The 14,886-nt window shown below is 60.9% G+C and overlaps 1 protein-coding gene across 4 annotated transcripts in view; it reads right to left on the bottom strand.

Annotated features, from left to right (window-relative positions):
- Positions 1 to 382: 382 nt before the first annotated feature.
- Positions 383 to 14,886, bottom strand: part of ABCA2 (ATP binding cassette subfamily A member 2) — a 127,797-nt gene continuing 113,293 nt past the window's right edge. For 3 of the 4 annotated variants that reach the window (XM_044992337.1, XM_044992340.1, XM_044992338.1), the window contains 11 exons: positions 12,499 to 12,631; positions 11,637 to 11,754; positions 10,919 to 11,097; positions 10,303 to 10,444; positions 8,807 to 8,941; positions 7,737 to 7,840; positions 7,184 to 7,276; positions 5,729 to 5,831; positions 4,533 to 4,670; positions 3,805 to 4,011; positions 383 to 3,105 (listed from right to left, as the gene is read on the bottom strand). In XM_044992337.1, coding sequence (XP_044848272.1) covers positions 3,070 to 3,105; positions 3,805 to 4,011; positions 4,533 to 4,670; positions 5,729 to 5,831; positions 7,184 to 7,276; positions 7,737 to 7,840; positions 8,807 to 8,941; positions 10,303 to 10,444; positions 10,919 to 11,097; positions 11,637 to 11,754; positions 12,499 to 12,631 — 1,388 coding nt within the window. In that variant the 3' untranslated portion in view covers positions 383 to 3,069. Of the gene's footprint in view, positions 3,106 to 3,804; positions 4,012 to 4,532; positions 4,671 to 5,728; positions 5,832 to 7,183; positions 7,277 to 7,736; positions 7,841 to 8,806; positions 8,942 to 10,302; positions 10,445 to 10,918; positions 11,098 to 11,636; positions 11,755 to 12,498; positions 12,632 to 14,886 lie in introns of those variants that run through there. The other variant, XM_044992341.1, reaches the window with a different exon arrangement.

Below are 14,886 nucleotides of genomic sequence, written 5' to 3'. Positions count from 1 at the left end.
CGGGGTGGTGATGCCAGGCCCAGGGCTGAGTGATGCCGAGATCAGCCCTGGCTCCGGGGAGTCCGTTCAAGCCAAACCAGTCCGCGGGCTCCTCCACAGAAAGGCTGAGTCTGTTACAAGGTGCTGGGCAGGCCTGGCACTCCTGCCATGTCACGCAAGCCCCCTGCCCGACGCTGAAGGGGAGACGCCAGTGTCCAAGGGAGCAGACTGGCCCAGCATAGAGAGCCCAGCTTCCTCCCTGGAAGGAATTCCGCAAGGGGCTGGGAAAACAGGCGTGACTTCCCTTCTCTCAGCCCATGTCCTCCCCTCAACTCCCCCCGCCCCCCAGCATGTTACACACATTGCTCCCCCGACCCGCCTAGTCACAGGCTCCCAGCCCAAGTGAGCAACTCTGGATTTTATTGCAGATTTTAAAGTTAAATTAACGGTCCGTTGCCTGCAGGCAGGGGCCTTGGCTGTCTCACACCCACAACCTTCCTGATGCCCCGCCGCTAAAGGAAAACCAATATGATTCACAGCTTCAAACCCAAAAACCTGGGTGCAGCCCTTCTGAGCAACCCTCCAATAACACACCGGTGCGTCTGCTGTGGCAGCGCAGGACGTGGGTATTATAAATTATTATAAACAACACCAAGTCAGGAAATAAGAGAAAAGGTGCATCCTGACGGCAGCCCTGTTAACGCAGTGCCAGGATGCCGCCCACCCTGTGCCCAGTCACCCCGTTCCGTCAGCAGAGCCCCTTGGGCACGAGACGTCTCTGACACCTGACAGCTCTTCACGCAGGAATCAGCTGCTGTGTGGGCTCCCAGGGTGAGGCCGGCTGGCCACGGCAGCTCAAGCAAGAAAAACCTGCAGGCAGGCCCAGCAGGGTGTGACAGGGCTAATGGCGGCAGAGTGAGGGTTGCTGGGATCCAGAGCCCAGCATGGCCAGGAAACCAAGCAGCGTGTGCCTGGCCTCAAACAGAATCACGCCAGGCTGGATGGCAGGGATGGCCCCTGAGGGAAAAGGCAGGGGCAGGCTTTGCTTACGCTCCAATGCTTGAGGGGGTCCTCCACAGCCCTTGGCCCACTTGGATCCCTGGCATCCCTCGGGAGCCATCTCCCCTTGGCGAGACCACATCGTCTCCCTTCCATGCTGCCAGGCAGGGCCACGGCTCTGCGGAGAGGATGGACCTTTGGCCCAGGGATTCAGGAGGCCTCCAGCCCAGATACACCTCCGGGCCCGACCATGCAGCCCTGGTGCCTCTCATGGCAAGACGCCCCGGGGAATGAACAGTCTCCTGTCCCAGGCTCCCGTCCACCCCCGTGCGGCTGGGGGCAGCTGAGTGTTCTGGCTGGGAACACAAGGCCGTGGCAGGCTGGCACGGGGATGCCCCAGTTGATGAGGAAGGCAGGTCAGCCGCCTGCATGCGCTCCACTGGATCCCGTGCATGGGAGGGCTGGCCTGCTCCAGCGGGCAGGGGGTGCTGGCCAATATCGCCCCCCCAGTGGCCAAACCCCACTGGACTAGAAACCCTAACGCGGCTACATGAAGGTGTTTCCAGGGTTCCCCCTTCAGCCTCAACTGGCTCCCTCCGGCAGTCCCCAGCCTCCATCTCCTCAACCACAAATGATTCCAGGATTTTTTTTGTCCTAGTTTAAAATAAGGGTGGGGGGGGGGAGAAATCAGGCCAGAGTATGCAATGCCCTGCGAGTCTACTCTGCCCTGGCTGCCCCCCCAGGGGCTCTCTGTGCCCCTGCTCTGGGGACAGGTCATGCGAGACCCCCCCCGCCCCAGCCAGAACAGGGGCTGGGTTAGCCTGGGGGGTGGGAGGGGGGAGCTGGCCATCTGAGAGGCGGCTGGCTTGCTGGTTGCCTTCTATAGCAAAGGGGAGGGCTGGAGAAAGACTCAAACTGGCCTTGTGGCAGGATGGCTCCCCGCTGGTGCAGAAAGCAGGTCTGGGGTCCTGCCGCCTCTGGGCAGGGGTAGCAGATTTACTGGGTAGGTTGTGGGGGGCCAGTGAAAGGGGTGCTGCTGCCTCTGCACCTCAATGCGTGGATCTCCCCGGCAGGACTCTCCTGTGGGCCGGGCCGGAGCTCTTGAGGACGGGCTGGTGGTGAAAGCAGCTTGATGCGTGGCTCCTGCCTGCCCCCGCAGCCCCCGGCCCTGCGGCTGGACCGCAGCCTCACCCTCAGGCAGCCAGGACCTGGGAGCTGAGCCGTACACAGACGCATTGCCAAGGGGGAGCAGCCTTCAAAGCACTGCGATTGCTCAGCTGTGGCTGGGAGTCGCTTGCAGTGTCCCTCGGCAGCCCGGCGGGAGACAGGCAGCAAGGAAAGCCCTCCCCCTCGGCCCTGCTCCAAGCCCGCATTTCACAGCAGCTGGCCCATGTTTAAAAAACCCACACGAGCCAGATACCCGAGGGAAGCAAAGCCCAGCTCCCCCCCCGGCGGGCCGGTGTCGCTGCGACGAGCTGTCTGTCACATCATTAAAAAAATAAATCTTCCCTCTCTGAGGCTGCGCCACCCACTCCTGTCTCTGGGGGCGGCGCTAGGTAACCGCGTGGAATCCGTCCCGGACCCCGGAGACGCAGCCTTTGCGGGGCAGGGGACGCACACTGCCAGCCCCGGCCGCACTCCACAGGGTGCGGCTCCTCTCGCGTCCCTCCGGAAAGGATCAAAGGAAGCGGCGTCCGCACACAGTCTGCTCTGTACATTTACTCCTTCCTTCTTCGCCACCTTCCTGCAACCCCCGGGCAACCCGCCCGTCTCCCCTCTGCCACTGCAGGCCAGGGAGAGGGTCGCTCAGCTGTGGGCCCGGCCGGTGGGGAGAAACCTCCAGTGTCCATCCAGGCCAGTGCTCTGCCCTCAGGTCTCTCTGGGCCTTGCAGTGGCAGCTCCATGTCAGCTTCTGGTTCGGGCTGCAGGATCCAGGCGGCTAACGGCCTTGCCGACAGCGGGTGGAGATGGCCACCCATCTCGCTGACGCTGGAGGGCTGCCGCTCAGTGGAGGGCGGGGAGGGGCGGGGGCACTGGGGCAAGGGGGAGTCAGCGGCTCCTAGGATGGGGAGTTCGCTCCCCCCCGGCTCCTCAGCAGAGAGTGTCCGTGTTGAAGGAGAGCTGAGCCTGCAGAGAGAAGAGTGGCGGGGGGGGGGGTCACATGACAGCAGGGGGTCTCAGTGGTTCTGATCTGTGCAGGGTCTGCCACCCCCCCAGGCCCTGCTGGTGACAGCGAGATGCCCCCACCCACCCAGCAAGGCATGGGGCTCTGGGGGGATTGCTCTGGTTCTACTGAGCCCAGCATCCCTAAGCTGGGCCAGCCCTGGGCACTGAGACCCAGCTGGCGTCCTGGAGACCATCCCCCCTTGGCCCAATGGGCTGCGAAGGCCCAGAGGAGAAGCCAGACAGGAGAATGGGCATCTCCCGGAGAGCTCCAGGCAGGGCACAAGGGGCATCACCCCTTGCCAGGGAGTGGGACTGAGACAGCAGAGGCTGCCTGAGCAGATTCCTGCCCCCCGAGGGCTGGGTTCTGACCCTGACACCGCCGGGGCAGCCCCTCGGCTGCAGAGGAGTTTCGGCAGGTTCTGTCTGGGGCAACGGGCAGCAGAGTCTGGCCCAAACTTTGCTCTGGAATTGGCCGGCAAAATCCACTTTGGGGTCTTGCTTCTTCCTTATTCCCCAGAGGAGGGCAGTGCCCAGGGACTCCCCGTCATGCCCGAGAGCTCAGCATTCACCCTTCCTGCCCTGCGCAGGCACATGGAGGAGAGGGCCGTGCTCTGCCCTGGGAAAGCTCTGCTGGATGTCTGGGGACAGGGCCCCCCTCACCCTCTCCTCCTCGAAGCTGATCAAGCCCTCGTCATCTGTCTCCAGGTCCTCGGGCTCCTCCACCACTAGGGCCCGCAGCTCGGTGGGGGCGGCGCGGGGCCGCAGCAGGCTCAGGATGTGCTCCAGCGGGGACTGGATCGAGCAGTTGGGGCTGGTCTCCTGCTGCTCCAGGTTGTCGCTTTGCTTCTTGGCAAAATTCACAAACACCTGGAAGAGCGAAGGTGAAAGCGCCGCTCTCTAGACGGGGCTCAGGAGATCCCACGCCCCACTCAGCAAAGCGGGGTGGTTTTCCGTCCCACCCTCCAGCCTGTGTGCACACCCAGTAGGGCCGGAGTCAATCACCTGGGGGCTCTGCACTGCGACCCCCAGCTCCCGTGGAGATCAGCCCCAGCTAGCTAAGGCCCTCTCCACGCCGGGGCCTTGGGAGGCTTCACGTGGCAGCGGCCACATGCACCTGACATGCTCACAGACCGCAGTGCAGCCGGGGCCCGGGGCCACGGAAGGGCCCACCAGGGCGAAATGCCCAATGGAGGCCGGTGCTGGACAACAAACAGGCACGGCTCTGACCCCCACTCAATCCAGCTGTAGCTAGCACGTTCCTGCACTTACAATGGGTGGCCCCAGAGCAGGCTGCAACTGTGCTGCACTAACAGCCTTTCCTTAGAACCCCCGCCCAGATGGGGCATGTGCCGGCCCTGCCCGGGTTGCCCCTTGCCCCTGGGACTCACGTTATCAAGTGTGGTCTGGCTGACGGAGTAATCCTCGATGCCCAGCACGTCCACCACCTGCTCCATCTTGCTGAAGACCTGGGCCAGCGAGATCTGCTCAGACTTGAGCTGGTACTGCACCTTGGTGTGGTGTCGCTCCTGTGGGAGTGGGACAGGCGTCAGGCTCGCCCCCAAGGGGGCAGGACGAGGCACTGGCCAGCTTCCCCGCCTGCCCCCGGACTCTGATCCCCTCCAGTCCCTCTGTGAAGCAAGAGCAGGGGTCCCCCACGTGCGGCCCAGCACTGCCCCACGGCTCCTGCCAGTGGCAAGAGACACTCCCAGTGTTCAGAGGGCTGAGGGGGAAACCCACACAAATGCTTGGAAGCCCCTGATGTCCCCCCTCCTGCTGTATTTACCCCAGGGCTTGGCAGGCAGGCACCCAGGGGCAGCTCCTCACCCTCCCTGGCCAGTCTCTCTGTTCCTCTTGGACTCGGCCACACGTCTTGTGGTGACCCACTGGCCGTGGGTCTGATCGCTGGGCAGGAGTCCGGGGGGAAGATAAAGGCGCGACTGCCTGCTCACTGGGGGAGCAGCTGTGGATGCGGTGGAAAGGGGAAACTCCACCCTGCCCCCCTTTGAGCTGGGACAGTTTGGGCTCAGGGACAGTGGGGGTGGGGAGCTGTGTGCTGCGTCCCATCTCTGACCCTGGCTGATACCAGACCCCTCCCTAAAGCACCAGATGGTGCAACGCTTGTGTCTTGTGGTGAAAGCACAAGACCCCTGGCTGGTCCTGTCTGCCACCAGGCATAATGTGCAACCCCTTCTGCCGCGCCAGGCCTCAGCTTTCCACCCGGGCAGTGAGGATAATGCCGCCAGGTGACCCCCCCCAGAGGCTGCATTCATTGACGTGCGGTGGGATCCAGCCATGGATGCGGGGAGGACGAGAAGGGTCATTATGATGACACCCTGGCCCTGCTGCTGAGCACCGAGGCTCCCAGCTGCCTCATTGCACACGCTGCGAGTCCAGAGACGTGGTGCCGGGCAAGGGCCAGGCCCCGGGAGCCCAGGTCACACTCAGCCCTGCCCTTCACGCCTGGGGCGGGAGGGAGAGGGGAAGCCGCACAGGAAGCCAGGGACTGCTGGGGCTCCAGCCAGGCCGTCTCCTGGACCCGGATCCGGGGAGGGAGCACTGCGGCCGGGTGGGGGGGGGTGCTCACCTTGAGGATGGCCTCGGGGAAGTTCCTGTTGAAGAACCGCACCACCTCCTTGACGCTGAGGCTGGACTTGGTCCGCACCGTGATCATGTAGCCATCTCCAAACCTGGGCAGGGCCGAAGACGCCACGTGAATCCACATCCCCCGAGAGGCCCAGCTGCAGTCCAAGCCCCTGCCCTGCACAGCCGGGGAGGAGCGTTTGCCCCAAGGAAGTTGTCCCTGCAACTCCTTGACTGGCAAGCTCTAGCCAGGGTGTCAACCAGCCTGGCCTTCCTCCCTGGGAGCCAACCATGCTGCCCCTGCATCAACACGGCTCGGGAGCAAGGACCCGGGCGCTGCGCGTGGCAGCAAGTTGGCAGATTGTCACCCCTGGGCCGCATGGGACCAGGGAAGCAGAATTCCAGCCTCTGGCTACGCTGCTCAGCCCACTCCTGCCAGCCCACATCCCCACGTCTTTGCCCACCCAGCTGCACTCACGTGCCTGTCACCCACAAGGAACGGGGGAGCCTTCCTCACGCCAGGGACTGGCACATAAGAACGGCCGTACTGGGTCAGACCAAAGGTCCATCTAGCCCAGTATCCTGTCTACCGACGGTGGCCAATGCCAGGTGCCCCAGAGGGAGTGGACCTAACGGGCAATGATCAAGTGATCTCTCTCCTGCCATCCATCTCCACCCTCTGACAGAGCGTGCCAGCCGGAGAGGCGCTGGTACGGACGAGGCCAGAAATCCCAAGGCTACGGAAACATTGTTCTCCTTAACCTCTGAGACGAGGACAAGAAGCAATGGGCTTAAATTGCGGCAAGGGCAGTTAAGGTTGGACATTAGGAAAAACGTCCTAACTGCCAGGGTGGTTAAGCACTGGAATAAACTGCCTAGGGAGGTTGTAAAATCTCTGTCATGGGAGGTGCTTAAGAGCAGGTTAGACAAATACCTGTCAGGGATGGTCCAGTTATTACATAGTCCTGCCAGGAGTGCAGGGGACTGGACTAGATGAGCTCTCGAGGTCCCTTCCAGTCCTACCTTTCTGTGATTTATAATTTACAGTCACACCGGCCATGGACACTGCGCCATGACTACCCCACCCTGATACCACGGCAGCACTTCCCAGCCTCGTCCCTGGGGGGGAAGAGGCTCTGCCCCAGGGCATGGGGGCCAGGCAGGTACTCTCTTCGCAGGCCTCTCTGCAGATGGCTGGGGCTGTCCCCAGGGGCATGGGGGCCAGGCAGGTGCTCTCCTCGCAGGCCTCTCTGCAGATGGCTGGGGCTGTCCCCAGGGGCATGGGGGCCAGGCAGGTGCTCTCTTCGCAGGCCTCTCTGCAGATGGCTGGGGCTGTCCCCAGGGGCATGGGGGCCAGGCAGCTGCTCTCCTCGCAGGCCTCTCTGCAGATGGCTGGGGCTGTCCCCAGGGGCATGGGGGCCAGGCAGGTGCTCTCCCTGCAGGGGCAGGAATCTCTTACCTGTTTTTCAGGTGCTGGATGCTGCCGAGGCACTTGAGCCGCCCGTTCACCATGATGGCCAGCCTGGTGCAGAGCGCCTCGCACTCCTCCATGCTGTGGGAGAGGAGGCCGGAGATGAGCAGGGGCAGCCCGGCCCAGTTGTGCTGGGCGCAGGTTCCTGCTCTTTGGGTTCACGCGGCCCAGGGGCCAAGCCACGTGTACGGCCTGCACAAGAGTCAGGGGGTGCCCGTGGGGTGCCGCGTGGCAGGGCCCAGGGGTGCTATCGGTCCAGAAGGGGACACCTCAGATGTGAATGGGACCTGGGCTCTTTTGGGGCCCTGATGGCTTCCCTGCCATGGTGGCTGTGCTGCAGGGAGGTGGGGTAGGGAACCGTGTCTTCTCACTGGGCACTGGTGCCCCTTCGCTTCCCCCACCGCATGCATCCCGCTAGGCTGGGCTGCTCTGCCCCATGGAGAGCTCTCCCGTGCTGGTTCCCACATGGTGGGCTGGGGTGGGGTGGGGTGGGCTGGAGGGGGCTTCACATCTCAGGCCAGCTGCCCGAGGCCTCGCTAACCTGTGGGACGTCAGCACAACCGAGCGGCCTGTTTTGATGATGTCCAGGATGAGGTTCCACAGGAAGCGCCGAGCCTTGGGGTCCATGCCTGTCGTCGGCTCGTCCTTCCAGAAGGGAGAGAGGCTGAGGTCACCCGCCCTGGCCTCCTGCACTGGGCCCAGCCTTTCCCCCTCCCTCCCGCCTCACACTGGCACCTTCCCTCGCCCCTTATTCATTAGGATCGTGTATCACAGGGGTACTCAACCCTCTCTTTCCGAGTCCCCCCACACATGCCATAAAAATTCCACCGTCCCCCTGTGCCACCATCACTGGTTCTCTGCACATAAAAGCCAGGGCTGGCGTTAGGGGGTAGCAGCAGGGCAATTGCCTGGGGCCTCAGGCCACAGGGCTCCCCCCCCAGGTACATTGCTCAGGCTTTGGCTTCAGCCCACGGTGGTGGGGCTCAGGTCCAGGCTTCAGCCCCATGCAGCAGGGCTTCAGCTTTCTCCCCAGGCCCCAGCTGGCCCTGCTCGGTGACCTCCCCCGAAACCTGGCTGAGAACCACTGATGGAGGAGGTGTATTATGGTAGCACCCAGGAGCCCCAGTCATGGAGCAGGATCACACTGTCCTAGCCACTGTCTCCCCCTCCTGCTCCCGTCTCCATGGCTGCCCCTCAGCCCTGCTGCACACGGCTCCTGTCTGCTCCCCATTTCAGCCTCGTGCCGGGATTGGGGCGTGTGGTGCAGACCCACCTCGGAGTCAGGGCAGCCCCATCCCAGCTCACACCTCAGCACCGGCCTAGACCCGGGGGCAGGGGGGCTGCAGGGGGAGCAAGGGTGCAGGAGAGCCCCCCTCTCAGCCAGGGGGTTGGCAGGGATGGCTGGATCCCATGGCTGGGCCCAGCTAGCTGCCCTCCAGCATTATCTCAGCCCCAGGCACCTCCCATCCCAATGGCGCGTCTGCCCCTGGAGCAGGAGCCAGGCGGACACGAATGGGAGAGCAGAGCCCGCTCCTGGGCTCACCCAGATGCCCCGGGCTCAGAGCCGAGCCGCGTCCCTTCCCCGCCCGGGCCTGGTGCCAGGCTGCTCACCAGGAAGATGAAGGCAGGGAAGCCAATCAGGGCGATGGCCGTGGACAGCTTCCTCTTGTTGCCCCCGCTGTAGGTGCTGGCCGGCTTGTTGGCGTATTTGGTGAGCTCCAGCTTCTTCATCGCCCACTTCACCACCTGGAGGGGGGCACAGGGTGAGGGGGCTGCGGTTACCGGGCCCTGCTGGTGACAGCCTGCCTCCTGCGAGGGCCCATCTACCATGGCAACGGGCCCTGGCCACAGCGCAACCAGGGACTAAGGTGCTCCTGGCTACAGGGTGAGGGGGCTGTGGTTACCGGGCCCTGCTAGTGACAGCCTGCCTCCTGCGAGGGCCCATCTACCATGGCAACGGGCCCTGGCCACAGTGCAACCAGGGACCAAGGTGCTCCTGGCTACAGGGCACAGAGCTCCCTGCCTCGTGCAGTCCAGGCCTATTGCGGGGAGCTGCCCGAGGAGGTTTCGGGAGATCAAGGGGACATGCTGGACACGCTAGGCCCCAAATCTCAACACTATTAGAATCAGCTGACGTGGACCATCCTCCGTATTCCCACTGGCCCCTCTTTCCAAGCCCAAAAGCCACCCTGCAGAGAAACTCAGAGCCATCGCTCCAGGCAGTCCCCGACCCCTCGTACAAAGCGCAGGTGCTGGCACTCCCCGAGCTGGCCCTCCGGCACCGACCAGCCGACTGGACATTGCCCAGGCGGGGCTCCCACAGAACCACACATCTGGGGTGTGCATGCATGGGGGGGAGGTGCATGCGCGTTCCGTGTGCACCTGGGTCTGTGCGCGTCTGCCCGTGGGGGTGGGCGTGTTGCCAGGTAGGTTGTAAGAAGCCATGCTGCTCACTCAGGAGAGGTTTTTATCCCAGGGTGGTGGGCAGGAGCTGATGGAGGCTTTGGTCTCCCCATAGCAGCTCAGTGGCAAGAGGGGGATAAATCGGCCTCTGGCCTGTCCACCACCTGTTGAATTAAGCCCTGGTACTTGGTAGCCATGACCCATGCCACTGGCAGACAGCCAGCGCTGGCACTGAGAGCCCTTAGGAAGTACCAGCGGTGCAGTGCCAGGGGCTGTGGCTCCCCCAGGGTGACATGAAACGGCATTTCCAGAGCCAGGGGCACCAGAACCCCAGCAACAGCAAGACAGAGCCTCTCAGACCTGTGTCTAGGGGCTGTCGCAGCTGGGCCCCCTGTACCCAGCCCAGCATTGCCGTTCTTGGGCTGGGAGCAGGGGAACACAGGACCTGGCCTATGGCAGGGAGAGATCCTGCGGGTCGAGCAGCAGCCCTGGCTAAGCATGGGGGTGTCACTGCAGCCCAGGGCGTGATCACAGATCAAAGGGAGGAGGGAAAGCTCTGACCTGCCAGTGCCCAGGATGTCCTGCTCTGGGAGGGACTCGGAAGTTGGCCCTGTGTTTCCCCCTCTGTTTCCCCCTCCTGAGGGCAGAAGCCCGGCCCAAATGGTTTCTTTCTGCAAAGCCCCAGGGGCTCCCCAAAGCCTTACCCTCTCCTCGTCCTTCCAGGGGATGCCACGCAGCCGGGTGTAGAGCTCCAGGTGCTCCTGCGCCGTGAGCTCGTCAAACAGCGCGTCAAACTGCGGGCAGTAGCCCAGGCTCTGCTGCACCTGAAGGAGTTCCTTAAGGATACTATGGAGAGAGGCAGGATAATGCAGTGGTTAGGGCACTAGCTCAGCACTTGGGAGATCTGGGTTCAAGTCCCTGCTCCACCAGAGACTTCCTGTGTGACTTTGGGGAAGTTCCTTCCCTGCTCTGTGCCTCAGTTTCCGCATCAGTAAAATGCAGCTGGTTGGGGTGGTTGACATGTGAGCAGAGCAGGCTACGTCTGTGATCATTTTCTAGAGCTTTGCTACTGGACTGCCTCCTGCTTTGGAAAAACCAAATCCACAGGCAGCCTGCGTTCCCCCACAGCAACACCACAGGCCCAGGTCGCTGGAAGTTCCAGGAGGGATGGATACGCTCCAGTGCGACTGACTCCCAGGGCTGGCTGGATACTCCCCCATAAGGCCCACCCACAGGCTGAGCTCCAGTCCCTTCCAGGAGTGGGTGGTGCGCCCATCACACAGCGTAAGCCTCACCTGACCGCGCCCTGTCTGCGGGTACCTGTGCCCGTTGACAAAGGCCTCCCCTCCGGTGGTGCTCTCGTCCCCAGTCAGCATCTTGAAGGTGGTGGTCTTCCCCGCCCCATTGACGCCCAGCAGCCCAAAGCACTCCCCGGGCCGCACGCCCACGCACAGACGGTCCACGGCCAGGATGCGCCCGATCTTGCGGGATTTGTACACCTGACCCAACAGGAACAAAGGGGCAGCTCACTGCCATGCTTGCAGCAGGCTAGGATCCCTGGCCGCGGAGGGCTCTGAACCCTGCAAGGCAAGGCGCTGGGCTCGCGACACACCGGCGCTGCCCATGCCAAAGGCGGGCAGAGGGCAAACGCGCCGGTCCCCCCAGCGAACAGCTGCACTCTGGAGGAGCTGGAGCCCTGCCCCAGGCGCCAAACCCGACCCCCACAATGGTCACACGCACGCGGGTGCCATTCTCCTCTGGTTCTGGGGCATAGTGCCCCTCTCCCACCTGTGCCGGCTGGGGGATCTCCCGCCTGCCTGCCCCACGCTCACAGGGTAGGATCACACACAGAGGTTGATGTCTCTGAGCTAACACAGCCAAACCTCTTAGCTGAAGCGGCACGGGCTCCTGGCTTCAGCTCCAGAGGGCCTGGGATCACTGTCCCACAAAGGGGCGTGGTGCCAGGTCTATGTCCCAGTGAGAGGGTGGAGAGGCCCTGTCCTGACCCAGGCTGAAGGGGGCCATCGGCTGCTCCTACCTTGGTGAGATTCTCAATCTTGAGCATGTCATTGTCGGCATCGCCGCGCAGGACCCGGTGCCGTTCGTTGGCCACATCGACGTCGTCCTCGATGGGCTTGTTGGAGACAGGCAGCCGCCTGCGGGAGGGGGAGATGGTGGGGGATGGGTCGGGGGGCTGCGCTGCGTGGCCAGATAGGTCACAAGGTCTGTGCTCCTTTCCTCCTCCCAGCAGAGGGGACTTGGGACTTCCACAAGGCAGCATGGTCCAATGAATGGAGCACAAGGCCAGGGCCCAGGAACCCCTGATTTCTGACCCCGCCTCTGTTCCAGCTCATTAGATGATGCTATCCGGTCACCACCCTGTGCTGTGCCTTGATTTCCCCACTGAAAAATGGGGCTGGTACGCCCCACCTCACAAGGGACTGTCCGGATTCAGAGGACTGGGGATTAATGGCCCCTCTGGCAGTTTTATCTGCACAGGAGTGACCCCCTTTCCCTCTGGAGCCAGGCTGAGCCATAAACTGCTCCTAGCCTCTGCCTGGATGGGCAGGGGGTTACTAAGCAATGGTGGGATAGGTGGCCTCGCATCTGTGCTCTCTAGGGGCAGAGAGGCCATGACAGACTCCTCTCAGCCCTGCTTTGCAGACCCAGCAATTGGGATAATATGTTCTGCTTCTGAACTGGGGGAGGCCCAGAACCTGTCCCTAGTCACCGACTGGGATGAATTCATAGCCCCTGGCTCTCCGGGGGGCGCCATCTTGTTCTGTGACTATGTGCCCTGATCCAGCCTAGCATCACGGCCGTCATGTCCGACAGTCAGCGAGAACGCAAAGGACACTGTGCGCAGAGCCTCCCACTGCCCCCCTGACCCTACCACTCACTGTGGTTTCCGGAGGAAGTTATATTGGCACATGATGGTGATGAAGAAACCTACGAAGCCTTCAATCGTCATGGCAACCAGGCCCCGGGTCACAATGTCCCACTCAAAGGGAGATTTCATTTTATCAAACTGCCCTGGGGGGAGCAAACGAAGAATTAACAAGGGATAAGATCAGACCAAGGTAAGAGCATAGGACTTACCGCACTACACCTGGTTCCACGCACCCATCTAGTATGGCACCCTGTCCCTGGCACTGACCTTCAGAGGAAGGGACAAACCCCCAGCAGATGCACTGTACTGGAGAGATGGGGGATTCCTTCCTGATCAACATGTGCCCTGAAGCATGAGGATTGGGAGCACCAGTATTTTTTTCCCAAGATACCAATACAAGAGATTAACAAAGAGACACGTCTTCTTAAACAAAGTAACCCTGGCAAACAGAGGAGCCCTCCTAATAATGCATAAGGAAGGAAATATTCACAGACAAAATCACCAATGACTCTACTGCTGAAATTTCCCTGTAGACGGCCATTACAAATGCCTGTAACGATCTCAAACAACACCTAGTTGGTCGGCTCTGAGGCCCCAATCCTGCCAAGACATATACACATGCGTATCTGTGCACACCGAGTGGCTCCAGTGACATTAACAGACCAACTCGCAGGGAGTAAAGTTATGCATATGGGTAAATGCTTGTAGGGTCAGGGCTTTAGATCTTAAGCTCTTGGTCTGTGTATGGAGGATGCTGAGCAAAACGAGCCTCTGATACATTATAATTAAATGCTGCAGTGAGAAGCCCACATCTTAGTACACTGTCCAGAACTAAGTTCAAGGAAAACCAAGGAACAATGAAAGGCAACATTTTCAAAATGCTGCCTGATACAAATGCAGGGCTGCAGACTCTGTTAGGAACAGACATTTGTCCAGCAGGTGGAAGATAAGCAAAGGGAGAAGGAGGGTTTAACTAACCAAATTACATTACTGGAGAGCGACTGTGAAATGGAAACATATTTTCTTTCTACTGAACATGTGGTTTCGCTTTCAATTTTGCTTCACTTCTGGGATCGATACCACACAGCATTTTGGGTGATTTATTGTCACCAGCGCTAGATCTAGACAGAACAATGCCTTTCCATCCGGACATCCTTCACCAGTAAAGTCATCCTGCAACTTTACAATATCAACTACGTGGAAAATGCAAATAAGTCCTTGGTTTTTTAAAGGATTTCTCAGCACCTTCTGGAGCAGACTTTAAGATGCCAGCAGCTCTGGAAGTAAATATGAAAGCTGTTTGGAAAGAGGTTTCCAGGGCCAAATCCAAGAGACCCCAGTCAGACTGTGAGCTCCTTGGGGCAGGGACTGTTTTCTGATCTATGGCTGCACAGCACCTAATACAATGAGGTCCTGGTCCTTGCACACGGTGCCCACGATAATACAAATAATAAATGACAGGAGGGGAAAAAAGTCTGTACTAATGGGTAGAGCTTCCCCAAAGTGACTTGCAGAACGTCCAGTGATCACTAACAACAGAAACCGCGTCTCTGATGCACTCAGTGGAACCTGGACAAAGCTGAAGTTGGGAAGTTTAGGCTGTTTTCCTCTGGGCTACGCGATGCTAACAGTGAGCAAGATGGTCTGTACGGATACAGCCCTTGTGATTACACTGGGGTAGCGGCCAGGCACCCTGGCCATGCCCCATGGATTGTGCTAGGCGCTGCACAAACACCGAACAATAAGAGGTGTGGCCAGGCACTGCTTTTCTCTCACCAGCCTTAGTGATTCTCCCCTCTGGCGATGGTGGCCTGGGGTAATCAGTCCCACTCAGGCAGGGTTTGCCTTCCCCCTTGGGTGCTCCCTTGGTTGAGTCTCCACGACAGACCTGAGGGTAAGCCTAAGGGGTGCTCCTTCCCCACTCAAAAAGGCCCTGCCCATACCTTTGCCTGCCTCCTCTCTGGGACAGGGTGTCATCCTGTTTGTCCTGGGATGTCAGTCCCTCCCCTAGCCAGCACTCGGGCTTATCTGCTTCCCCGGTGGGAAGGAACACAGCCTCTCCTCCTGGAGAAGCTACTTCCCAGCTGCTACTGGCCTGGGAACAGCTGGTGTCTCCCTCTCTCTCACCGGAAAAGGAGGTTTTAAAAGGTCTCAGGCAGCCCTTAGCTGGATTCAGGTGTGTCTAATTAACCTGAGGTAACCCCTTCTCAGTTTGTAAGAAAAAGGGCCTTTAACATTCTAGGGCTAACGTATCTGCCTTCCACTGCCCTCTTGCAGCCATCCAGCCTCACGTTATCACAGATGGTACCTGCCCCGTTTCCCCCCCCATAGACTGCATCAGCTCTCACTTCCTCTCTCTACCACGCAAACCTGCCCAGCAGCCACGCTGGGTCCCGAG

The sequence above is a fragment of the Mauremys mutica genome, chromosome 18 (assembly GCF_020497125.1).
Source record: "Mauremys mutica isolate MM-2020 ecotype Southern chromosome 18, ASM2049712v1, whole genome shotgun sequence".
Taxonomy (NCBI): Eukaryota; Metazoa; Chordata; order Testudines; family Geoemydidae; genus Mauremys; species Mauremys mutica.
This window is presented reverse-complemented; position numbering and strand designations above follow the sequence as displayed.